Source organism: Chelon labrosus (assembly GCF_963514085.1).
Source record: "Chelon labrosus genome assembly, chromosome: 11".
Taxonomy (NCBI): domain Eukaryota; kingdom Metazoa; phylum Chordata; class Actinopteri; order Mugiliformes; family Mugilidae; genus Chelon; species Chelon labrosus.
The window spans coordinates 15,246,845-15,273,092 of NC_140344.1; the positions used below are offsets into that span (position 1 = coordinate 15,246,845).

The 26,248-nt window shown below is 42.8% G+C and overlaps 1 protein-coding gene across 3 annotated transcripts in view; it reads left to right on the plus strand.

Annotated features, from left to right (window-relative positions):
- Positions 1 to 33: 33 nt before the first annotated feature.
- Positions 34 to 26,248, plus strand: part of LOC311495819 (FERM domain-containing protein 5) — a 54,023-nt gene continuing 27,808 nt past the window's right edge. For all 3 annotated transcript variants that reach the window (XM_084555430.1, XM_084555431.1, XM_084555432.1), the window contains exon 1: positions 34 to 259. In XM_084555430.1, coding sequence (XP_084411556.1) covers positions 158 to 259 — 102 coding nt within the window. In that variant the 5' untranslated portion in view covers positions 34 to 157. The remainder of the gene's footprint in view (positions 260 to 26,248) is intronic.

A 26,248-nucleotide genomic window follows, 5' to 3' on the forward strand; every position in this document is an offset into this window, starting at 1 on the left:
AACGGGACGACAATGGTGCACGCCTCGGCGGACGGATTCGTGGCTGCTGGTCGCTTGGGGGACCGGGGAATGCGGTCAATGTGACATTCACTTGCACGCTGGTTGTTGAGTTTATTGTTCTGGTCCTGCCGAAGCGGAGCGGCGATCCTCTGAGAAGATGTTGAGCCGATTTATGAGTGGCAGCATCAGGAATCTCGAGCGGGAATACAGCTGCACGGTCAGACTGCTGGATGATACGGAATATACGTGCACCATTCAGGTTAGTCACCTGTCGACCAATGTTTGTTCACTCCGCAGAGCACCGGGGATCGCTGCAATTGTGCTTCTGTGTGTGTGTGTGTGTGAGTGTGTGTGACCTGGCAGGCAGAGGGACAGCAAGTGTTGCCGGAGTGCTGGCGTCAACCAAGAGAAATTGCAGAAAAAAAAATGTGTAGTTGTATTTTGTGATTCCAAATAGTATAAACCTGAATCAGAGACATTTTCCTCACATAGTCTACTACTTCCTCCACCATCAGAGAATTGGGTGGCAGGATTTAAGCTTTCACTCAGCTCAGGTTGGTGGGATGCCACTTCAAATGAGTATTGTTCTTAGATATCAGTTTGTCTCTTAGCCAGGTTATAATCTGGATTATTGCTTGCTGGTATTGCCATACCTGCTGTAATGTTGTGTTGTTGCTCATGCACTTTCCCCCTGCAGGTATCCCATGAAACATGCCTGCAAAGTTCCACTGTTGTGCCATGTGATGCTAATGCAAAATCAAATGTTATGTCCATGTGTGCCTTTACTTCAGCGAAGCTCTTTGTATTGTCAGCTTCCTTTGAAACTTAAAACAAGCCCGGGCTCTGATTCTGATACTGGAAGCTTATTTCTCTGCCTTTTGTCTCACTGCTACAAGTCTTGCTTTGATGATTGTGTGGTTTTATGTTCACGCTGATTTCATAAAAAGTAGGTGAGGGGGGGCCTGTCACTTCAATTGCAAAAACTGTTCCGTTTGCGGCTGCAGTTGTGGGACGGAGATGTAAGGAAATCCTTCTGACTGGTCTGTAACATGTAGGCACCCCAAAAGGAGTCATTTAACCTGTAATGTGGAACAAAGAAACATCAATAAGACACGCACGTTTTCTTGTCACTTTAATATCTGTTGTCTGCAGCAGGCCGTATTCCGATTGCTCCTCTTTCCCGCCCCTCACGAGCGAGTGTGAAATGGATAGTACAATAACCGTAGGATCGTGACTGTGTGCCCAGGTTGTAAACAGACCTGCATTTGTGCTTGGAGAGCGGCGCAAGAGATGGAGCTGGGCCAGATGGGCTGCGAAGCCAGCAGGTGTGCTGTTTGCAGCAGAGAGTCGTGTGGTCTGGGTGGCTGACGTCACCTAGGGTTGGAAGGAGGGGAGTGGAGTGAAAGAGGAGAATGCTCTAGCTCTGCTGTGACTGTCTGGCATCCTGATTATCTTTCTGTCTAACCTAGCTCTGGCGGGGAGCGGGATAATCCACCTAACTAGCCACATCGCCGGTGCGTGTTCCTCTTTCAGTTCAAACTTTGCCCTTCCTTCCTTTCAGGCTTCATGGCCTGCCAAAAACCCAAATCACCTAGGATACCAGGACACAGACTAGTGAATGCAAAGTAAGAGGCTGCTTGCATATTCTCAGTCTGTCTCTCTTTTGTGTTTCACTCTGCCTGTCCTTCTCTTTCACCTGTTCTGTTTCCAGAGTGCTGGTTTTATTCTCACTAGACGTGTTTCCATTACACTCTGATCCTTTCCCTAAACTTTTTAATGTCCTCCACATTCAGAATTTCCCCTGGCTCAGGTTAGCTTCCTTCCATCCCCTGACATTGAACCAGTTTGCAATTATTCAAAGACACTGACATCCCCGTGGCGTCCGAGTAACAAAGCCACCTTCGGCAGAAATTAGATGCACAAAATAAGTGTGCGCCAAAGCGAAGCGGGGCACGGAGGGCTCTCAAAATAAGGTCAGGATACGTGTCTGTCTTTTGGAAGCAGTGGCAGCTGTAATGCATGAAGTTAAGTTTTGCTGTAATGAATTATGGATCTTTCCATTATCTTTGGGGGAGGAAAAGTGAGCACTTATCGTTACACAGCTCTGTAGACTTAGTTCTGTCGGGCTGCAGGTTGATGGAAGTGCGGGGAATCCTCTTTTGCCCTCAGGCCTCTGCTGCTCTGTGATTTTAATGCAGTGTTGCATCAGAGAGTCAGCTTGAGAATTAGCTGCGCCTCACATTTTGGCCATTTCAGAATAACGGATGAATAAATGTGAAGAAAATACTACATGGCTTGTCAAAGAAGATTATTTTGGCTTAATTTGGTCAGATGTTGATAAGTCTAAGACATCTAAATGCTGGCGGGTTATCCTGAGTAAAAGTCTGACCTAGACCATGCTTTCATGCCTTCTCCTTCACCGGTGTAAATGCATTGCACGTTAAGAAAACCCCCCATGTTATGTTGTTGTATTTTTAACTCATTAGAAGCGCAGTATCTACTCCTGATACAGAGTTAATTATAGCTTTCATCCTGTGAAAGCTGTTTTTCACTTGGTTTTCTAATAACTGTTTTGATGAAGGAAACCACCAGCTTTCAGGGGCAGTGTCACTTGTGCCACATTGCAAACAAATGCTAAGGTGAATTTTAGAGCGCCTGGGGTTTCCATGCTTTCTCCACAGCAGTGAGGAAAAATCAGTGCTGCATAAGTTCTCCTAAGATGTGCTGACATATCGGTGAGGAGACAGCCGGGGGATGGTAGCCCGGTTGTTTTGAGGGGTGCTTTACTTTGTCTCATAGTACCAGCATGACAGCTGTTGCTAAGGGGAACTCTAACAAAACGTGAGATCACTCAGTGGTCAGGGCTCCTGTTCCAATACTGCTGACAAAGACTTGGCTGTTAGCAGTCCCAGGGAGGTAATTTATTTCCTGAATGCCATTGCAGGGCACTGGTTGTGAGGTGACGTGTTTGTCCACATCAACCAAGACTGTCCTAGGACTGTCCCACTGCTCCCTTGACACACATTCAGTCCTGTAATTCCTGTGATGTTATTCTAGTCATAGATATTTTAGACTGTATCTCTGTAGCATTTCAGATGCTTGGCTTTGCTAAAGCTCACATGGAGAGTACTTTAAAATCGTAAAGTGCACTCAGAGCTACATATACAGTAACTCATAAATGTCTGGCACTGGTTCAGATATAGTGAATTCAAATGGTTCCATTTCACGAGATGTGTTTGTGTGCAGTTATGTTGAAATGTGGAAACAACATGGACGCGACACACAAGATACGCTGCATCTTTTTGCTTCAGACATTCATTCATTCATCTTCTGTAACCTCTTGTTTCTGTGAAGGGTCGCGGGGTCTGCTGGAGCCTATCCCAGCTGTCATCGGGCGAGAGGCAGGGTACACCCTGGACAGGTCGCCAGTATATCTCAGGCCTAACACAGAGAGACAGACAACCATTCACACTCACATACACACTTACGGCCAATTTAGAATCATCAGTGAACCTAATGAGCATGTCTTTGGACGGTGCGAGGAAGCCAGAGTACCCGGAGAGAATCCACGCAGACACAGGGAGAACATGCAAACTCCACACAGAAAGGCGCAGTCGGCCCATGGATTGCTTCAGACATTAAAGCAAAACACTGATACCTGTTTCTAGTATTTGTGTGACAGTAAAAAGCAAAGACAGTAAATCCCAGCAGCTATGACCTGTGATTAATTTGAAACACATGCATGTAAATCATATAAAAGTCAATAGTCTGGTGTTGGGTGTTTATGAGACATAGACATGCAACTTAAAATTAAACAACATGCTGATATTCCCAGCAGCCTCATCCTTTTAATACACCTTTGCATTCCCAATATTAAGTGACCTGGTCGTTAGCTTGATAAACTTTTAATATCGGTGGCTGCTAGACAATAGCAACTGGTCAGCAGTAGTGTTGTCACGACTTATGGCACTCGAACGCCAAGCATTTTGTCTACACAACTTCCCATGTTATAAACTACAAGCTCATGAGTTCCATTTGAAGGATACATTAAAATGTAAATAATAAGATTAATGACATCTGAGTTGGGTTCAGTTGCTTCAGTTTTACAGACTGGTTATTGTTCATGCTTGCTCACTCTCAAAGCTTACTGGGACATCATTGTTAAGGCTCATTTAAGGTACTGCAGGACATAGACGCCGTAACCTACACACATAGCCTACACCGGTGTGAGCCATTTGTACTTGTGCGCTTGTCAGTCAGTGTTTTGCCAGTCGGGTTAGTTTTTGTTTCCACTTCCTGCTTCACTATCAACAACGGAGACTGAAACTTTCGCCAAAATTTCGCAGAAGACGAGTCATGATAGCCGAAGACGAGTCCTAAAAATGTTTGTATCGCCGAACCTCCTCAGTTAACCTTGACCGAATTGAATTGTTGAACAGTTAACCTAATCCTCATTGTGTTTACGTGTTCCTCAATCTTTATTCATCCAAAAAAAGCGACAAAAATTGCAGAGGTGGAGGAGCAGCCGGAAATACTAAAACAGAAACACGCTACTACCAAGCGGACCAATCACAGCTTTTGCGCTCTGTGTCGCTGCGACGTGTAGTTGCATTTCTGGGGTCTGCGCAGGTAGGCCGTGTGCTGTCGCTGTAGCTACGGTGTCAAATTGTCACACAAGATTGATTGATGGATTGATGGATTGATACACTGGATGGTGTAGCTTGCTTAGAACAACAGTGTTGTATTATAGTCATGGACACCTCAGACTTAACATTGTGAGGACCTTCAGAAGTGTCCAACGTAAGGTCTGCTACACTTAATATGTGTCCAGCGACCAAAGTGCACATACATGCGGTTGCTCAGAGCCACCAGTGGCTAACACTGTTGCTATGCTTCATATGAATGATTAAAATGTGTGCTAGGTCTGAATGTTTCATGAGAAGTAATCTCAGGAGAACGTCACTTGTGTTTACCAGCGCCTCGATTGGCTGAACCTGTGGCGCATGGCTGCCTGCGATTAAGGATTACATCACTGTGGTGTCTGTCTATACAGCAGAGCAGGGCAGGACAGCCCCGGTCCCTTTCATTGGGATTTGATATGTGGGAGCAGCCTCTTGCCAGTCACACTCTATCTGTCTCTTCTTGTTGATAGTGAATGAGCTGGCGCATCTTTTCAGTACTGCAAAGGGCACCCGCTTTGTTGCTTGCCTCTAGATGCGGTCCTTAATCTTCATCCTTGTGTTTCATTGCTGCCTCACACACATCTCCGATACTCCAGTAGAGTATTAGATAGAAATTAAACTCTGTCTGACCTGCATGTGCTTACTGGGATTCATGAAAGAGCTTAGCTGAAGACAAGACGCCAAATGAGTGCTTTTTTTTTTTTTTTTTTTTTGCTCGCACACAAACACTTTGTACTTTTTTCTTCTCATCAACAGTTTTTTGTGTTGCGATATCGGGATGCTTGGGCCACTAGAGCTAAGCTTGTTTGGGTCTGTCTAACCAAATGGTCCTCTCATATTCCCCTGTGTCTCTTTGTGTGTGTGTGTGTGTGTGTGGACTGGATGGAGAGCAGGGAGGCAGTCTGTCAGTGTGTCAGGAGCAGACTGCTGAGCCCTCCATTGTGCTTTCTGGGATGTATTGTGTGACAAAGAGAAACAGAGAAGAGCCTGAGGTTATGCTCCACCTGAGAGCATGAATATTAAACGCCCGACCCGAGCAATATATCCTCGCGGCGACTGGTCCGCTAATGAGAGAGAAGTGAACAAGAGAAGAGCAGCGTCGGCGACCCTGTTCCCCTCTCAGGGCAACGATCAATTTAGAAAAGATTGCCTGCGGCCATAGTCACGCAAACAGATTGCACAGCTTGTTGGTTATGTTTACATACTTCACTGGCTTCGCGAACGAATTAGCGACGGTGAAATGCAACTCTTAGCAGGGGCTGCGGACGGGAGAGAGCCTCGGATTGCTTAGCACATTTTAAAAGTCAAGCCAGTCAGTTGCAAGTAATGAGGGATGTTGGTAGCCTGCGGTCGTGGCGCACTGGAGTGATGCACCAGCACAAGCCTTCGAGTCGATCAGATAAGAGCCACCGTCAAACGCTGACCTCAAAAAAAGTTTTTGGTTGCAGTTTAGCATCAAAAGGAATTTTAATTGCGGCGTTATATCAGGCTCCGCGTTCTACTGCAGGAGGACAACATAACAACCTGAGTGCTGGATATTGGGTTGTGTTTTATAATGAGACTCATTTTGTGCAGAGCAATTTCGGTTGTGTAACTGCCCCCGTGCTTTTGTCTTGGGACCATTATGTGCACAATCACAGCTGCTAATAGGGGGCACAAAAATGTAATTTAACATTAGTTGTGTTATAAACTGTAATTCTGTGGAACATGTTCTGTTAAACTGTATTGAATTAAGCCTAAAACTGACTAAAATGGGTTTTTCAAATTAATAGAAATGAAAGACATGTGTTGGTACAAGACAATACAATTCAATAGTACTACGAACCACAGCCTTAAGTTGAAATATTTGATATTTAATATGATGCAGTTGCTTTGTTATTGCAACTATACTGCTGATTTAACTCAAAACTCACAACTCACAACTTCACAACGCTGCTGTCTATAGTCTGACTTTACTTTTTCCCACCCTCCGTTGTATGTCCCCCTCTTTGCCCTGCTCCCATTTGTCTTTCGGCCCGGGCTCTCTGCTGTATGAGAGAATCCAGCCTTTGTCTCACCCTGTACTTCAAGGCCCTGTGCCTCTGCAGACTAATGAGGAAGCACAGGGATCGCCTCATACTGTTACACTCAGAAACAGCAAAACCGTTCTCTTTGGCGGAAGAGAAGGCGGAAAATTTAGCGATCTGAAAATATGTGCTTGTGCATTTTACAATTTTACACTATTATAAGTTTATCTAAGATATTCTTTTTTTGTTTTCATACATCTTAACAGAACAGAGTAAATTTCGCCTTTGTCCGTCTGACAATTCTGCTGCTTGTGAACAATCCTTGGTCACTCCCTCCAACACAAAAGTTGCTTTGTGATGGAGATTAATACTAATGTGGGTGTCATCGGCAGCACATAGGCCAGGTGCTGAGCTGAAATCAGATGCGGTCTGACAGCCGTGACAGTCTTCTGTTGGCCAACCAGCCAGCAAAGTAAGAAAGAGATCCAGACCGGCGTTGACAAGGAGCGAGATTAATTTACTCTTTGAGTTCAGTTTTCATGGCATTGCACTCAGTTCTGACGAGCTGCAAAGGAGCATTTATTTTTTTTTTAATCATTATTTACGAGGCACATTTCTTCTTTCTCCCTTTTGTCCTCCCGCTAAGTCTGTCTTTCATGCTGCCCTCATCTGCTCCACGGGTCACCTCTTTCCCTCCGTCTGTATCATCAGGCTTGCGGTTCAGCTGCTCACAGTCTCACCGCGGGACTTTTTTGAGCTAATGATTGCAATTCCTCCCCTCCGTCTTCCATCTCTCTTTTCTTCCATCCATGCCTCAGTGTCTTGTGTCTTATTCGTCTCCACGGCGAATTTACCTTCTCACCGTGCTCTGTTGGACCTCTCTTCTGTAATGTGTTGAGTGATCACTGCTGCTTGACAAGGAAATGATTTGCTGGCATTGCTTGTATGTCAGAAATTTAAATTTCTTTTTATGTTCTAGCTGTGCATTTACATGTGTTCCTGATATGATGTTACCCATCACATAATGAAGAGAAAGCAGCAAAAAATGTTATTGACTTTCCCATACACCAAGTACAGTATTTCTGGGCATGTGTAGCTGCTTTCAATGGGCAGGCAAAGACGTAGCCTCTTGCTTTGTCGTGTTCATTTAGGCCGAATTTATGGTTCAGTTTTCATGAAGTTGCTCGGTTCATGGAGCTTATCATTGGGGATTTGGCCTCTTACTTACTATGTCTTAATTTAGCCGGAGTGATGACTTTGTGTTGGATGAACAATGACACATACACCGATCAGGCATAACATTATGATCACCTGCCTAATATTGTGTAGGTCTCCCTTGTGTCTCCAAAACAGTTGTGACTCATCAGAGAATGGACATGGGCCTTCTGAGGGTGTCCTGTGGTGTCTGGCAACAGAATGTTGTTAGTGGGGGTCTTTGGGTCCTATGGGTTGAGGGGAGGGGCCTCTGTGGATCAGACTTGTTCCAGTGGCACCCCCACAGTTCGAATCCAGGCCGACTGGGGCCTTTCTGTGGAGTTTCCATGTTCTCCCTGTGTCTCCGTGGGTTCTCTCCAGGTACTCCAGCTTCCTCCCACCATCCAAAGACATGCTTATGAGGTTAATTGGTGATTCAAAATTGGCTGTAGGTGTGCATGTGAGTGTGAATGGTTGTCTGTCTCTCTGTGTTAGCCCTGCGATAGACTGGAGACCTGTCCAGGGTGTACCCCGCCTTTCGCTTGATGATAGCTGGGATAGGCTCCAGCAGACCCCGCAACCCTTCACAGGAACAAGCAGTTACAGAAGATGAATGAATGAATGAATGAATGAACTACTAAAACAATGAGTCATGTATGAAGATATAAAGACGTATAAGCATGCAGACGAGCTTGACAAGTTCAGCGGTGGACAAAACAGTTATATTAAGTTCCACATTTTAAGCAACATTTAGTCGAAGCTTTTGGCAGCTGGGGAAAACAAAGAATGTTTCTGCTTCTGCAGCTAAAACCATGAATTTAAGAAGATTCCCAATAGTCTGACTTAAAAAAAACTGTCATTCATTACTGGATATGAACCTTTATACATGCTCCCTTTTTTTTTTTTTTTCCTCTTTTCCTTTTTCCTCTTCTTCCAATTCTCATTGCCGGGAACTTAAACGTGTCATTTGCCCTATTCCACTGGTACAGTGGATAAAGTGAGTTGTTTTTAATGGATTGCACATACAGTGGCAGATGCTCAGTTTCTTAATAAGGTTAAGGTTTGTGCTAATATGATCCAGAGCAGACTGGTTCCTAGTTAAAAAAACAACAACAAGAAAAGACCAAGTCCTTATGGGCTGATATTTTAAAGTTAAGGAGGGAACAAGCAGAGATGTGACGGCAAGAGACCGTGGAATTGTAGAGACACATGAAAAAACTTTGTAAAGTGGTCGGATACTAGGTCAAACTAATTTCAATTGTCAGGAAATGCAGTTGATGCGATCATCAATGGAAGTGACATTTACTGCGAGGAGACATCATCCAACAGTAATAACACTATTGAGAGTCATTTATAATTCAAAATAAATGCGACTTTATCCCTCATTTATTCATAAAGATGAAGTAGTCTATTTTAAAGCAACAGGATCCGGCAGAATGTGTTTTGCAGGTTGGCGCTGTTTACAGAGAGGAAGAGGGCCGATCTTGAGCAACATAATGAAAGTGGTCATTAAGGAAAGCCATCTGCACTCCCGCCAGAGAGTGTGTGCAGCTCTCAGAGAAATACACGAGCCTGTCATCTTCGTATAGATGTGGCTGAGAGCCTGTGGAGAGGGCTACTTGAGCTGCACAGAGACGGAGAGAGAGTACAAGGTCTGATCATCCTCCTCGCTCCTCTTCTCCCTCGCCGTCTTTTATCCGTCTGTTCAAAGGAGTGACAGTATGCGCTTTCTCTCAGGTGTGCCTTGGCGCACACTTGAACAAATCCGCTTATACAAAAAAGACAGATAGTGGAGGAGCTTGGAGACATCTGTGTGTTAGCGGCGCAACAAGATGTTGAGATGAGGCCAACTGGTTGTGTTTGGTATTTAGAGTTAATAATAATAATAAGCCACCCGATCTGGATGATTTACCTCCAAGGGAAGAGTGGTGTGTTCCAGCGGGTAGTCAGATGAAAGAGTGTTCCTGTTGTTTGTGTGTTCGCACTGTATGTATGCATTATGTGTGTCCGTGTGCATCTACATATATGCATTTGCACGGCTCACCGTGTCATCCATCTGTCAACGTCTTGGCGTCGCATGAAGGCCTCACGTGCGTCTGGGCCTCGCAGATTACACTAACAGCCATCCATGCATGCAATCAGTCTCCTTCTCCTTTGTGTGTGTGTCAGCGCAGCAGTCAGAGGAGATGAACGTCTCTGGAGAGGAGATAGACGAGCACACACACACACACACACACGGGAGACAAAGAGGCTGGCCAGTGGAAATACTCGACGAGCCACAGACACAAAGGCAGCTGTCCACTGCAGGTTCAGCTTCAGCAAATGTGTTTTGATTAAAAGGCGCGACAGGAGCGCAGTGTTTGCCCTTAAAAGATTGCTCTTTCCAGTTAATAATGAAATTTATTGTTTTTTTTAGGGCCATAGATGAGAGCTAAGGTTCTTCCATTGCACTTTATTTGAGGTCTTTTGTCAGCTTTCTGATGCTTACTCCACAGACAGGCATCTACATGCGCTGATTCCTTTGGGGATTTTGTCCATTTGCGACATTTATTTCTGCTTGAGCTGCAATAAATTTCATCTTCAGCTGCACTAAGAGTTTTTTTTACTGTCGCCAAAAGATGTTTTGTTTCCCGATAAGACAATCATGTCACGTCACAACTTCAGAAGGTTGCGGTAATAATTCTTCAAAAACGATGAGGAGGTTTCACGCAGATATTTATTATCTTTGCTATTCATTTTTATTTAATATTTATCATTTCTTGTCATGAAAACAGTGAAAAACCCAAACACTTTGCATGGTGGTACCACATTATGCATGCAGTCGGACGCGGTTGTTCCCCGTCCCCGTGCTGAAGACAAAAAGACAAGATGGCAGCATTATTTGCTACTGGCAAATGTGTTACTTGTGCAAAGGAGGTGCTTGTGTATTTCTACTGGGTAATAATGTCTGAATATGGCAGTGACTAGATATCAAGTGTGTTTAAAACAGTCAGAGGATTATTTGACTGAAAAAAAGAAAAAAATATATTTTATATTATTATTACAAATATATGTGTAATATGTTGTGGCATGGTGCTGTCGGTCAGACAAAAAGCGATTTGATTTCGTAATGGGCATATTTGACTAATTTCTGACATTTAAAAACATAAATAGCAATTGATTTATTGAGAAACTAACTAGCAAATCAATTTGACATATGACGGCATGACTAAGAGACATTATTGATGATGTACTGCTGTACCACTTTACTTCTCTAAATTGCTCCTGTGCAATGTACTGTATTTCTGAGTAATCTATTCAGTCTCTGATTAGCTGGCCAACCTGGAGACCTGCCAGGACACCCATTACCTGTCACAATGTATTTCCCAGGTGTCTTCCTACAACATCTGCTAAAAATCAGTTAAGGGAGAGCGTTCTCATTAATTCTGGTTCATTAGGTTGTGTGTCTGTACGTATTAGACAGCAAGCCATGATAGAAACGTGTTACTTGTAGAGGTGTCTCCTCACCCCTACATCTTCCTCCACTCTCTTCTCCATCTGTTTTCATTTGCCTCTCACTCACTTTAACAAACTCTCAAGCATCTCCCATCCTGTGCCCTGTAATGTTTGTCATTATAAAGGGAAACTACATATAGCACAAGAAGTCTCATTAGGAACAGAGGCAGCTCCGAACAACTGCACTGCCGTCATGAGGAAAATGGGTTTTCAGGCCAAGTAGTGACATGGGTTTAACAGTTTGTGCACAGTGTGATCTTTACTGAGCATGTCTCTCCGGGGGTGTTTGCGTTGTCATTACTGACTGAAAAGAGAATTTGATATTTCTGGAGCTCGGTGCACCTCCCTGCTCTCTGTTATGTGAAACTAGACATGAGACGTTTTTTTTGTTGTCTTACATTCTCTTTATTTATTTCCAACCAAATCTTAAGTTGAAATCTCTTTTGGCATTTTGATTCCAGTGTTATCTGTGACACTGAATCACCTTACCATGAATGTCTGGTCATGTGTCTTTCGTTGTGGCACTCCATGCATCAGATGTTTTACAGGATAGTAAAGTTGTTGTGCCGAGAGTTGGGCTGTTAGCATGGCTAAAACTAACTCCAGCATCCTAATATTTTTGATGCAAATACTCGTACTTTCTGGTTTCTGAGCGAGTTGAAGGTAAATGAGGACCATGTGACTCAGAGATGATCCTTTAAAACTGCCCTTCAGATGAAAACATGGGTACATTTGTGGCTTCAAAATGACTGAATAAAGAGTTTGTAGTTCACCTTCATCTTATTTCTCTCATTGTTGGTTTAGTGTCCACGATCTTAGCATTGGTTGTACTAAAAATCTACAGAATCTGTGCTAAGAAAAGGTCTTCGGAAATAAATTTAGCTTTTGGTGGACGCTCTGTCTTTGTTTTGGGTGAGCACACACACAGACAGAGGTGTGCCATATGGTAGCAGGATCGCAGTCTGGAGAGGATTGTTTCAACACTGGTGCTTCCCTCTCAATAAATGGTGCTCATGGAGCTCCCCACTGCCTCGAGGTTGGGAGAAGGGTGCCGCTGAGGGGAATAAATGGCTGTTTGCACAGCTACACCACATGTCAGTCATGTGGAAGGAAGGAAAGAGGGATTGTTTGCCCCAGGCCGCCTTGGCTGCATATATTGTGCAGGAGGGGAAGAGCCACTTTGTATTGCCTTTTATTGTTGTATAAAATAGGTAAAGTTTTGTCCAAAGCGTTGCCCTATTACAGTGTTTTCTATATTAAGATGAGCTTAAACATGCAGCTTTATTTGGCTTCTAAAATTTTAATCATTTGCACTGACTTGATTGATTTACCAATCATTATGTCCGGTGTGATCATTATGAGGCAAAGCTGTTAATCTCAATCGCAAACAGAGCCTGTATCCTACATCGTATCGGACCACGTATCACAGGTGCTATGCTAATCGGAATTTAATTAAGCGTGAATGGGCCCAATCAATAGGGAGATCAATAGGTGTCCTCTGGACTGTAGAGAAACTGACGATGCTGTGGTCTGGTTTGCGGTGAGCTTAGCTATTTTTAGCACCAGTCATTCCTCCGGTGCAGGTACAGAGAGTAAAACTCTACAAAGTAGAGGGAGCAGCCACGTCTGCCCACATGGCGCCTCAAGCGTAATGCAAAGCCAATGAATCATGAACGCATCTGTGACTATCAGTATCGGATCGGTTGGTGCCCTGCGCGCAAAGGCTCCGGGAAGATTCAGTGATATATTTTTGATTGATTGCATTATTCATACTGTGCTGCAGCTTTATTGCATTTCGAGCCAAAGGATTCTCGTTCACAGCATTACATAATATACAGTATACGCCTAGGGCCTGTTTCTCTGATAAAAAAAACAAAGTAGATATTCATGTTGCACGCTGAAAGATGTAATTAGAAATGAATGCAATATAAAAACCGAGTATAGCAGAACAAAAGGGACACGAAAAATGAAATGCTGGCAGGTCATGAACTTTGATTTTTCTGATCACTTAATTTGGATAATATTGTAGTTATTGACTCAACCTACCATGTGTTTTTATTGCCACTGCCTGTTGTGTTTGGACTGTTGCTTCATTGCTGTGTACAAGATGCAGTGTCCTCTAATTTACTTGTTTTCTTTTCTTTAGATCTACTGTATTTCTTTTCACCAACTGTCTTGAGTGCTGCTTCAAAATGGCGCAGTGAGCTCTTTCAGCTACTACATACGGACATTTAAGGACAATTGGATGCAAGATGTTTGTCCTGGCAGGGATAAGGTTTTTCTGCAAGGAGTATTGTACTGGGAGGCGCTGACCACAGGAGTCAAAGTGGTTGCATGTGTCAGTGTCCTCGCCCACAAGAGTTGATTTTGATTTTATGTACGGGCATAAAATCGAAGCATTTAGAAAATACTTGCTGCTGGCGCCTCTTGCTCTGCTGAGGTTGGTCAGTGTCTCGATATTTATACCACTGCTGTGACTTCCACCTCCGCTGGGCTTTCCTAAAAGGCCTCCTATACAGTAGGTATTAACTTGCCTTTATAATTAATGAGGGTAGCAAACTGAATAGTGGCAGCAGTGCTCAACTGAAAGCCCCCAGGAATGCCCTTTAGGACATCCTATTACCCCTCCTCACTAGCGGGACCAGACTCAGACTGTTGCTGCTGGCTTGGTAATGATGCAGTGTAGCGGCAGTCAACGCTGAGGTGTGATGGACTATATAAAGTACAATTAAACCAAAATGTGTTTTTGTTATAGCTATGTGTAACAACTGTATTACTTGTATTACTGCTGATATGTTATCACTGGTTTATATTGGCTTGATTCTTTGATAAAACAATTGGTTTGACAGTCGATTTTTTGTCCACCAAGGACGTGATGAGATTGATGATGCAGTATCTCTAGTAGTAGTATTTTGCATTTATAGGATCATTATCTCAACCAGACTGTGTTTTAAAGTTGCAAAAGGCTAAATTATGGCTGAAGAAACATAGGAATTATGTATTTGGTACTTAATATGTACGATATTGGACATTCAGATTAGGATTGGGCAATTGGAAGAATATTTTGACAACTGGATGACATATTAATTTTTTTGTTTGTTTGTTTTGGGTGAATGAATGACTCCTATTAATTAAAAAGTAGTAGTTTTGGCCATTGCATGAATGGCTTAAAGCAACCCAGGCACTCACCTCTGCAAATATTTCGCTAGTTTCTGGACTGGCTAGTTGAACATTTTAAACATTTTGCTAAACTCTTCTTTTCACTAACTCACAATGCAAGGATTGTAATGTAATGTACTTTATTTATATAGCACTTTTCAACAACATACAGGTGAACCAAAGTGTATTAGAAGAGTGCAAACTATAAAAACTAGAAGTAAGATAAAAAATAAAAATGATAAATAAGAGGATAAAAAAAGTTAAATAAAATAAAAGTGTTACCACAATACCGGGTACTAAAAAAAAAGCTTGTCTTGACAACCTTGTCAAGCTGTTTATCTAATTTCATGGCACTGTCAAAAATCACTCCTAAATTTCATACAGTTCGACTGGGTGTTGAAGGCAAGGCGCCAAATCCAGTTGACACACACTCCCCAAACACAATACATTCTGTCCTCATTTAGGTGTAGAAAAGTTTGGGCAAACCAATGCTTAATATCAGCAATGGGCTTCAATGGCAGATAGATTTGCAAATCATCTGTGTAACAATCAAAAGACAAGTTGTGCCTGGCTATATTTGACCCAAGTGGTAGCATGTATAATGAAAACAGAATAGGGCCAAGAATGGAACCCTGCGGGACGCCACCTTAATGAAACTAAATTCAGGCCACCTCACCTTGACTAAAGTTGATTATTGCTAACTTAGCAGAAATCATCATATTGCTTATCTGTGACATCTCACTGAGTTGTGATTGTTCTTCCTTCTGAACTGTAGTGTGGGCACAAATGTGAGTGTTTGAGTCTTTGCCAAGGCTGTGCCCTTGTGTGAATGATGCAGTAATTACCGTCCAGCTGTCAGGCCTTGTTGACAGTTGGCCAGACTTTGCAGTCAATACTTCTCTGCCCACTTCATTCACTGCAAACATCACCTTGATTTGATTTATCACCAAGACTCTTTCTCTGACCCAAACCGCTCAATACCTACACAAAGACCTCATAGTGTTTTCACCAGCTGACGTCCCTATTGCTGCTGCTGGCAACGGTCGCACATCAACATCTTTTGTTGAGACCGAAGTTCACGTCCTTTCTGTGGCTCGCTGGTCCCTGTATCTCCTCTGCCTACTAATAGCCCTGCCAAGCTGAAGATTATGCGGTTCTAAATCCTTCACTGCTCTCGTTTATGTCTCAGACTGGCATCTTCTCTGTGTCCACTGTTGCCAAGGCTCATTGGTTTTGCAGTGTTTCCGTGTCATCCAACGTTCCCAAAACACAGAATGTCTGAGTCTCCAGGAGAGTCCATTTATTTATGTTTAAACAACACTGAAGGTATCATTTAAAGAACAAGTGGCATACAAATACAGAATTTCTTTCTATTAATGATGAATCAAAACATAATTTATATAGTCTCAGGGCTCTTGCAGTATGGTCAGCAGAAACCAAGCAGGTCTTACTTGAGTGGACTTGTTGGCAGTACGGAAGAAAACCCTAGCAAGAACAAACCTTAGACAGAACCAAGCTAAGGACGCTGGCATGTTGGGTTGAGAAGGAGAGACTGATGTAAATCTTTGCAAATGCATCAGGCTTTCTGTTGCAAAGGGCAATAACTTAATGATGTCCATTATATTTATACTATGAATGTATTAAACGTTAAATGGATACAGAGTAGTCCTTCCATTCTGCTTAAAATTGATTACACACCGCATAGCCATTTCTGAAAGGCTATCAGTTCTTCGTCTGTGTCGATAATGGATGTGCATTAGCATCTTTCTCCGGTTCAGCCTGGCTGACCACATGACTCATTTAGGAAAATAATATTGAGTCATTTGTATAGGAGTAGTTTTATAATAAATGTGAAGCTAAGTCTTGTAGTGAATGACAATGCTAACGACGCTTTCTGGACACATTCTATCTTGTGAAATGTATTTATAGTGGTTGTTAACTGTGACACTGTTCTTGGAGGCTTAGTTTGCATATGTGATGCTCACACCAACGCTACACAAAAATGGTCAAACCCTCCTTGATGTCACCTAGACGATTTCTGAAGAGTAGTTTTGAAGCCCAGTGCGGTGGTACAGGCCATCGCCATCTTGGTGCTGCCTGACTCCACCTCTGTCCGTTATACCATACCATATTTATATCAAGTTGTAAACATGTTTATTTCTGCTGTGAAGTCTCTGTGAATTGACTCTCATTTGGAACCACCCCCAAGCGGCCATTCGAAGAAAACTGCAGCTTTTGGCATCCTGGAGGTTATGTAATAATCGGTTTCTTTTCGATCATTACTCGACAGCATTGTTATGAGTAGTAAACTGTGATCCACCCTTGATTTGCACACAGTTTCTCTGCTGTTTGACCTCTACCTATAGCACTGGTCATAATTTCCTCCTGGACTACATGATGCATTCAACACAAGCATGCTTCTTTGGCCCACTTCAAACAGGCACAGGGATTTTTGGCAGTAATGCTCTTGCTGCACACTGTATTTGTCCCTGAGGGCAGAGCTTGGCATGTTGCGCTGTTCCACTTTTCCTTCTTGCGTACTGGTGACAGATAGTGGTGGTATTGTTTTTTTTTTTCTTGTGAATGACAGGAATCCTTATTCGTTTAATGCATAGGAAAAAATATCAGAACCTCACTCTATTGTGTGCAACTCAAATATGCAAGATCAACAAGCTGGTCGACAAGACTGTGCTGTGTCTCCCCTTAATCCAGGTAAAGCATGACATTTCCACCAATACTATGCTAAGACTCGCAATAGTGGTGGAACTCATGAGTCAATCATGGATATATAAGTGCTTGGAGACCTATATAATTTGGAAGATGACAGATGGGAGGAATATGAAGGCCATTTCTGAAGTGCTTTGTAAATCTTGTCCGTGCTGCTATGCTTAGTGTGGGTGTTGAAGGTCATTTGTCAAGGTTATTTCCCGATGAGTCACAGTGGGGAGGCAGTGAGAGAAAGAGAGAGGGGGCACAGCAGACTGCCAATGGCCACCAATGTGATATTATTTAAGCACGGTGACAAATCCTTCAGTATGTCCACGCCAAAGCACGAACGATGGATGCCTGATTTCTTTTAGATAACAAGGTTAAAGCAAGACAGACAATTAAAAGAGAATCGAATATGAGTGATAATAAAAGCCGGTTTGTATTTTATTGAATATGAAATAAAAACAAATGGCTAATAATCATTCCGCTCACGAACACGAGCGTCCAGAAGGAGTGCGTTGAGTTGCAGCTGTGCACGTCTGATCCTGGTTTCCTAGCTGTTCTGCCTCCGTCTCCACTTCCGTCTGCACGCGGTCCGTTATGTTTAGATCGCAACCCACTCTGCAGGTTTATTTCTCTGTGACCCTGTTCTCCTATCCAGTAGTGGATTATTTCTCTCAATCAAGATGTTTTATGTAACCGCTAGCCTGAGAGGATTATAGAAAAACATTCCGCTTTTAGAATTCAGTCCAAGGAACCATGAAGATACTACTTTACTTTCTCTCATATATTGTGTGAATAATAATCTTTCTGGTGAGGAATGTGGTCTCTGTAAGGTTTCAAGATGATTTCCAAGACTTTGGATACTTGAATATTTAAACGTTTAAGAAAGAAAGGGTCAGGTAGAAGTGGTGCACTCCTCAATCCTTTACATTTTCAAAGACAGTTGACTTATAAGTTGATGTGTAGCAGCTTAAACTTGTGTTTTGTTTGCGAGCTGCAGCCGAGGAAAGATTACATTTCCCTGTCCTTGGCGTTCTGTGATGCTGTAGCACTTCGTCACCATGGCAACTGCCCATTTCGTCATTGCTCCCCAGGTGTGCTGTATAATGTTTTTCCAAACTCTCACAGCTCCCGACTATTATATGTGTCACTTCACGTTGCACTTCCCTTTATTTCTTTACCATGCCATAGCTAGACGCTATGACTGTCATGATTATCCCTTGTTTATGTCAAGCTTTCCCTCTTTTTTTTTCACACCACGCCACCCCGTTTGAGTCATCACACAATAGATGGCACGCAGGCTGAGTCTCGGACCCATTATCTCTGAGATTTCAGTTTGGATAGCTGAACTGCCGTCTTCCAGTCCTGCGTTTCCAAATTTAGCGTACCAGTAAAGACTGGAAAGCAGCAGCTAGTAGCGGAACATTACTCTGAGCAATAGAGCCTGCAGATGAGAATCTATTTGTCCTGCTACAGTAATTAGTGCCTGAAGGCTTCAGCATTAGCACATTCTGCTAATCCAGCCTCGTTGCCCCAGGTCGCTCGAGGCAAGGAGAGTAGGACCGAATCCCAGTGATGTGATGTGAGGGTGGGTGAAATGGGCCCTAATCATTAAAAAGGCTCATTACATGGTGGTAATGAGATCAGCAACTTGGGCTCAAGAATGTTTTTTTCTAATGAAGATCCAGTTCTCTCTGGGCTCCTGGAGCAGAAGAGGACTTTGCCTTGAAAGGGTTTATGGAGTGAATTCGACTCAAGGTTGTCGTTGTCTCCAGGGAATTTGTTAACCTCCACACACTGTGTTGTGACATTGCCTTTATTAATCAAAATCACAGGACAAAATCCTTGCAGTCGCTAGATGTAAACCCATTACATGTTACATTAAACACACTGGGATCCACTGGGTTTTGGTGTCTTACTCAAGGACACTACATGAGAAAGTCAAAGAGTAAAACCACCAAGCGTTACGATTAACAGCTGACAGATGCTTCTTTTGCACTGCTTCATAAAATTAGCCCATGATCCTGAAGTTACTAACTGAAGTTTTGACAATAACAAACTATTACCCATGATTTATTTCCAGATAATAGTTAATTGCTATTATTTTTTATGATCCCAGAATCACATTCAGAGTGATGACATGTAGTTTAAATAGGTGATAAATCATCCTGTAGATCTCGTTTGTTTACCTTCATCCATCACCGTCAGTCGAGCAGACAGGAAGCCACAGATGGCTGATGTTGATATATATGTACACGTTGACCATACATGTGTTTAATTTTGTGCTTTATTTTACATGAAGCAGTTGGTGTGGCCTATGCATCTGCGCATTAATTCCTCAGCAGGGACTACAATTTGACTGCAAGTAGGAAAAAAAAAAAGCAAGAGCCTATTTGGCAGGATTAAAACTCATCTAGCTGCTGTGTTGTTTCTGTGCCACTGACGCAACTCTGCTCCATTTACTTTTTAAACTCAGCCCTGTGTTCCTTTTGTTGAATGCAGGAAAAAAATGGCCCTGTGACTAAATGTGTCAGTGCCCATTCCTGCTCAGACGTTCATTTAATCTTTTAAATTTCCTCGGAAAATACTGTATTTTAAGTTAAAATGTAGTCTGAGTTGTGAAAAAAAAGCAAATGTATTAGTCTTTGTAGGTTTCATGTACATCTATTTGTTATTTTTTATGGTGAGTCGTCGTCTCCTGTCCCTTATCCCTTCCACTCTGATGCCGTGTAACCTGAATCACCCAAGACTTATAAATTCAGATACGCTGACAAATATATCAGCACACTTCCCGGTTGCAGTTTTACTTTGCTGACTGAGCAAACTCCTCATCTTATAGCTTGTGAGATTTTCAACCATTAACGGCTCATCCATCAAGAGAAGAACAGCAGCAGCAGCAGCAGCAGCAGTATCACAGTAGGCGAAGAAGGTGATGATAGTGTGGAGACAACACCTTTTGCTTCTGAGACCTCTGCGCTCTGGTTGCTTTATTCTAAGGTGATTGATGGGCGGTGTCCTGCACACCACCATAAACGTCATGTTCAGCTCCCTGCTGTCAGAGTGTGTAGAAACATACCGTATTTAAGATCCAAACAACATTCCCTCATTGTAATCCAGTGAACAGATGGAACTCTGACTGCCTTAAATTGTGTTTCCTCTATTTATACTCTCTTTTATGGTTTTTGCTAATTAATTTTTGACAATCTCCCAGTGGGATTTGAGAGGAACGTTTATGCAAACACAACTCAGATACATCACAAACTGACAGCGAGCATGACAAGGCAAGCTGGTATTTTTGTTTCCCCCATTCTTATGAAGCACAGATAATCGCAAGCACACACTTTAAATTTCAGACTTTGTGCAGCATTTTTTTTTTGTGAGATCCACGAGGGACGGTGCCCACTTCCTGCAGCACTGGATGACGTCGTTGCTCCCCAGAGCTGCATAACTGAGTAGACGTCGGAAAGACAGAGAGGAGTAGGGGGGAAGGTCCTGCAGCAAAAAAAGCGCAGCCTCCCACGCCACCACGGTCCCAGTTACACCAGACCACATGCCACCCCGTGCAGCCAAGCCATGCCATTCTAACTTCCCCCCCGGGAAAAACAAAGACCCCTTTCAGGCCGGTCCCTACTGTGATCATGCAGAGCAGAAGCAATCTGTTCCTCTTGGTTGCTCATTGTGAAGTGACCCAGCCTTTTTGTAGCTCACCCAGCCAGGCTGATTCAGCTTTATGATTTTTCTGCTCGGACCTGTACATCTTCAAAAGGGCACGGAGGCAGAGATCAGGGTGGATTATGATTTGACAGACAGAGGTTCATGATATGTGACCTTTAAAGCGAACCACAAACTGAAGATAGTTCTACCCCATAGGGAAAACTATCGCTTGTATCCAGATACAACTCTGTCCTTTGAAAATCCAAGATGAAACCTGGTGGGTGGAAAAAAATAAAAAATTAAAGTTTAATGCAATTTTTCATTTTGAAAAAGTTCTTCTTGTATGAGAACAGTGCAATGAAAGTTGGAATGGGCACCACTAATTGAATTTTTATAGCGGTTGACTTTGCTGCATCTGTCACATTTATTACGCATCACTTAAAGTTTGTCATCCATACCCCACAGCCTTTGCTTTTGATGATATGACTCTGAGAGTGAGATAATGGAACAGTAGCTGAAGGTATTTTGCTGTTACTGAGTGACTTCCTTGGTCCCACCTTTCTTTTGATGCATTAAGATGCTCCAGGGCCAGAGTGCCGTTTTTTTTAAAAGTCTGGACCAAGTCTGGAACCAGCGCGCACCTGCACTTTTCCATCAGCCCTCTTGGGCAATGTCATATCTCCGCCTTGTCAGTCAGTCTCTCTACCTGCAGCATCAATCCACTGGCCTCATTCAGTCACGCTCTGCACTAGTTTAGGTACTCAAGGAGCCTTGACCTACAAAACGAAAAAGCTTTTTAGCTCCCAAAACATTTTTAAGCCCGTCAGGGAACGTTTTATTTGGTGCCGGATGAAAAAAAATCTAAAGCAGTGTCAGTTTTATTAGAAAATCTAGTGAAATTTTGCTTTTAAGTTACTACAATGTAGTTGGTTTTAGAAACATTGTCACGGAAGATGTTTTTCTCAACCTAATTCTTCTGTATTGACAAGTTGTGCAGTTAAACTCTCATCACTGAATAATTTTCAGTTCATCTGTTGGGGAAAAAAAGAATCAATAGCTGATTAAGATGTATTTGTCAGAGTATTGACTTAATGGTCAATACCAACAAATCTCTCTCTGGTGATCAGCAAAGAGTCGACGCTTCGAGACTGGAGAATAGAAAACCTGAGTTATGTAACCGAGTAGGGTTTTTTTTGCATTCTCCTGAGTATTGTTGCATCTATCACAGCGTTTTAACGGCTTTAAAAAAAGACCGACCGAGCAATAAACAAATATTTGCATTTTGCTGCGCATGAAAGACATTATTGTGCTGACGTTACACTGTCTCAGCTATTTATCATCTTTGTGGATTTCATCTTTGTGGATTTTCTCGCCAAAAAACTAACATGCAAAACTGCAAAGTTCTGCTGTGTTTGTTCTACTGATGTGTCCTGGTCAGTGACTGAAATGATAATCAGTAAGACATGCTTCTTAGTTCTTTCACCTTAGTTGGAGTTTGGTATATAAAAAGGGAATACAAGGGGCTCTCTATTTTTGGTCGCACTGACAGCCTCCCTTTTCCTCTGTGGCATTACGGGCAAGACTCTCATTTTACGGAGTCAAGTAAAATGCACTCATTCGTGTTTTCAACAGTGGGCATGTGGCTATCTTAATAGTAGGAGATTTGACCTGAACTGTCCATTCTTTCATCTTTGGGTTTGGATAGGGTCTGAAAGCTGTGGTCTTAGACGTAACTAGGTGAGTCATCAAAAGCTGCAGAAATAAATGAATTTAAGGTAAAACAAAAGCACGGTGTGTGTTTTAAGTCCTGTTCACTGTATAATGTATCTGGGAATTGTCTTGCTCCGACAACACAACGCCGAATCGCCTTAAAAAAGCATTTGGCCGCATACATTGCTGCGTCTTCAGAGGATGACTGGGCTGAGCCAAACTAGCGTGACGGTACATGAAGTGTGCCAGAAGCCGAACCGAGTGAATGTCTGCAGTCACTGCCAACATGATTGTTACAGATATGCCCTTCTCAGACTGGCGACATGCCGGGTTCAGGATTTGGGGAAAGGAATTTTTGCGGTGAACGTAATAAGGAAATTTATGATGAAAATATTATAATATATATTATATAATACAGCAGCTTTAGTGGATGAACAGGCACAGCTGTATGTGTTTTTTTTTTAGTTACTCCTACACATCCATCCCGAGCTCCCAGTCACTGGCACTTCTCAAACTAAATACTGTTTACTACTATAGAATCACAGACTGACTTCACTTTTAAAAGCCAGTGCTGTTGGCTCATGTCCTTACCCTTTGTTAACAGCTTGTTATGATCATTTCCCTTGCAGATATTTCCTCAGACTGGTGGGATGCTTCATCTTGTTGTGTTGGTTCAGATTTATTGTCGATGTGGCTCATGCTGGACCTATTTTTACAGACCCAGAGGGCTCCCTTTGCATAATAAGGGAGGCTGTGTTTGGCCGAATTTGTCGTGATTTGTTTATAAGACTTGTTCCAATGTTCATATTAACTGGCATCAGCGGTATTAGTGGCTGAGATGTCTGAGTTGTCATTTGTTGCAGACAGCATGCAGGGGTTGCCAGATGTTAGTCATGTGCCGTAACCCCATTAACGACACAAAGCCTGTCGCTTTCATTGAAGTAAAAAGTGAAGTGGTGAATCCGTTTGTGCACTGTAATTTCTTAAGTGATGTTACCTTCAACTCTTTTCCTATTCAATATCTCACACATTTGAGATGTACCTCTCTCATCCAAGGCATCTGCGGTGTTATTGTCCCACAAATCTCTATGGATGAAATTAGTATTCCTAATATGGAAGGAAATTTTCATATTTTGAGTAGTATTTTTCTGAATATCACATTAAATGTTCTTGAGTTTTGGACATGCATGATCAGGTGACGTGGGATAAGTCCTTATGAAGTCTTATGAAGCCATCTTGAACGCACCCCTGGGCAGCTATTTCAGTTAACAAGACTTTACCTAAACGAATGTAAAGGGAGCCATAACTGCGATGTCAGCGGTCTCTGGGACTTAACCGGCCCCCAAATACGCTTTTAAGAGCTTTTTATTTTCCCACAGGTTATATTTCAAGGTTTCTCAGCGGCAGCTTCATTATAGCTCGTCCCACCAGAGCACTTGAACAGACACCGTGCTAATTCACATTAGGATGCAGTAAGCCATTTCTGCCTGCTCCTGCCTCCGTATAGTTGACAACAACTATCGTGAACCTCAACTGTGAGTTTGTCGGTAACAAGACAGTTAGATTGATATGTTTCCTGGTTTGTCTGTTAGAGCGGTTGATTGGCTTTTTAGGGGTTGGGGTAGGATATGTGTCATAAGACGAACATCTGTGTAGTAACAAACTATTCCCTTAGATAGTTTTCTCCTTTAAAGGGGAATTACCGTTTTTTACAACCTGGACCTTATTTCTGGGATAAAATACGATCCTTTACTCACCCATATAACTTTGGTGTCATTTGGACTCGTTCGGACGATGTTTAGATCCAGCGGAGCGCCGCGTATATCCATATAGTGGGATATACTGGGGCACTGAACGCAGCCTCTAAATAACGCATTATCTGCCGCAAAACTCGTTCATTTCATCAATATTTTGTTATGCACGTCTGCTCATACACAACATGATCAGTAAGACATGCTTCTTAGTTCTTTCACCTTAGTTGGAGTTTGATATTTAAGAAGAGAATACAATTATTTAGAGGCTGCGTTTCGGTGCCCCAGTCACTCCCACTATATCAGTGGTTCCCAAAGTGGGGGGCACGCCCCCAAGGTGGGTTGCAGAGCCATTGCATGGGGGGCACAGGGCGCAGATGGAATTAGAGGATGACGATTTTTCGGGACTCCTGCGAGAGTCCCGCTGTATGGGAGTCAATTTCACTGTTGGTAACGTGATAGGGACGGGATAGAGCAAATAATCAACGGGAGCAGGCGGGACCGGGACGGAGTCGGAGGTAGGGAGCGGGACAGGATTTCAGAGTCTTTCTCACAGGATTTTGCGGGACAAGATTATTTTGGGGGGGGGGGGGGGGCAGTCACGTGATCGGGATATGATAGGAGTATTTTTGTGGGCTCGGGATGGGAGCGACAATTGATTCCTGTGTCACCCTCTAGATGGAATGAATGAATCAATAAAGGACACTGCTAGCAATGAGATGGACAAGTTTTTGACGGGCTCCCATGCAAACGCAAACCTGTTACACTGAACATAATTACACAGTAAAGTTTACTTTTATTTGTTCAAAAAAGGTTGAGGTTTGTATTAATTACAATGTGTGAAAATATATTTTTTTTTTAGGGGGGATTTTCTTATGTACCAAAGGGGGGCCCAGCAGAGAAAGTTTGGGAACCACTGCATTATATGGATATACGCAGCGTTAGTTATATGAGTGAGTAAACGATCGTATTTTATGCCCGAAATAAGGCGCAGGTTGTAAAAAAACGGTAATTCCCCTTTAAAAAACCTGTGATGTCTTCATCTGATGTTGCTGTTAGTTTCCTCTCAATGCAAAGCAGTAACTTTGAATCACGCTGATCATATTTCACACAAGAGTTGAATATCATATTTGCTGAATCTATTCAGAGTTGTGTCTTACTCACTTGTTTTTCCCTTTGTAGTCTGGCACACTCAAATCAATACCTTATGTAAGCTGTGTGGGAGACAGCTGAAGATGAGATCAGAGACTCAAGAAGACGGAGTCCTATCTTTACATTGTGTGTGCCTTGTAAGGAGTTGCCTACCTTCATTCAAAGGGCATGCGATGAATAGCGCGTCCCTGAGTGAGAGAAGCTTGTGAGAGGTGCTGCTCATGGTGACCGCTGTTGCTATGAGACTGTCAGAAATGTGTTTGAAGCACGGCGCTGTTTTGATAAAAGTTAAAATACTTTTAACACCTAATGCTGAGGCTGATATGTGCCAAAATAATGCTCCGTTCAGAGCAGAGAGGAGCACATGCTGTAAAAGTAGACTGTAAGCTCTGCTCAGCTGCTGCATTGTTCACCATCAACTCCTTTTCTGATCAGCTTAACTTAGAGAGAAAAGGACATATGATTGCATGAGAGACCTTTAACCTTCAGTCCCTGTGGGCCGTAAGACAATCAGCACCGTGCCTCTGCGGAGGAGAACATGCTAAGCTGCATGGGACGGGAAACTGAAAGGCGGCCAAAGGAGTTCTCACAGCTGCCTTTGAAAGTGCTATTTTTTACTTGCCTTCTGGAGATTCATCCTAAGAGACTTAATTTATATTAGCGCTACAATCAGATCAGCTCTGAAAATACCAGCTTTTAATTAAGCATGCAAACCAATTACCTTATGCTCGTC